General features: G+C 63.4%; 1 protein-coding gene across 1 annotated transcript in view; it reads left to right on the top strand.

Moving 5' to 3' along the window:
* Positions 1-213, top strand: part of dpf3 (double PHD fingers 3) — a gene marked incomplete at its 5' end in the record, with an annotated part of 24,868 nt that continues 24,655 nt past the window's right edge. The window contains one exon of the mRNA XM_080850290.1: positions 1-43. Within this exon, the coding sequence (XP_080706416.1) occupies positions 1-43 (43 nt within the window). The remainder of the gene's footprint in view (positions 44-213) is intronic.

The following is a 213-nucleotide window of genomic DNA, read 5'->3' as shown; positions in this document are numbered from 1 at the left end:
ATGGCGGATGCTAAACTGCAGGTCTATTTCTACTTCTGTGTGGGTGTGCGTGCCCCCCCCCCCCCCCCCCCCCCCCCCCCCCAGTGATCCAGGGACAGGGGGGTAATTTGGGGTGAGGTCCCTCCCCACGAACAGCACTCAGGATTGGGGTCGCCTGCTCGTTCTACTGGGGCGGGAGTGCTGACGGGGCGGAGATCAAACCGCAGTAAGAAA

The sequence above is a fragment of the Sprattus sprattus genome (genome assembly GCF_963457725.1).
Source record: "Sprattus sprattus genome assembly, chromosome: 13".
Classification (NCBI taxonomy): domain Eukaryota; kingdom Metazoa; phylum Chordata; class Actinopteri; order Clupeiformes; family Clupeidae; genus Sprattus; species Sprattus sprattus.
Note: the sequence above shows the minus strand (reverse complement) of the source record. Positions and strands in the feature narration are given on the sequence as shown.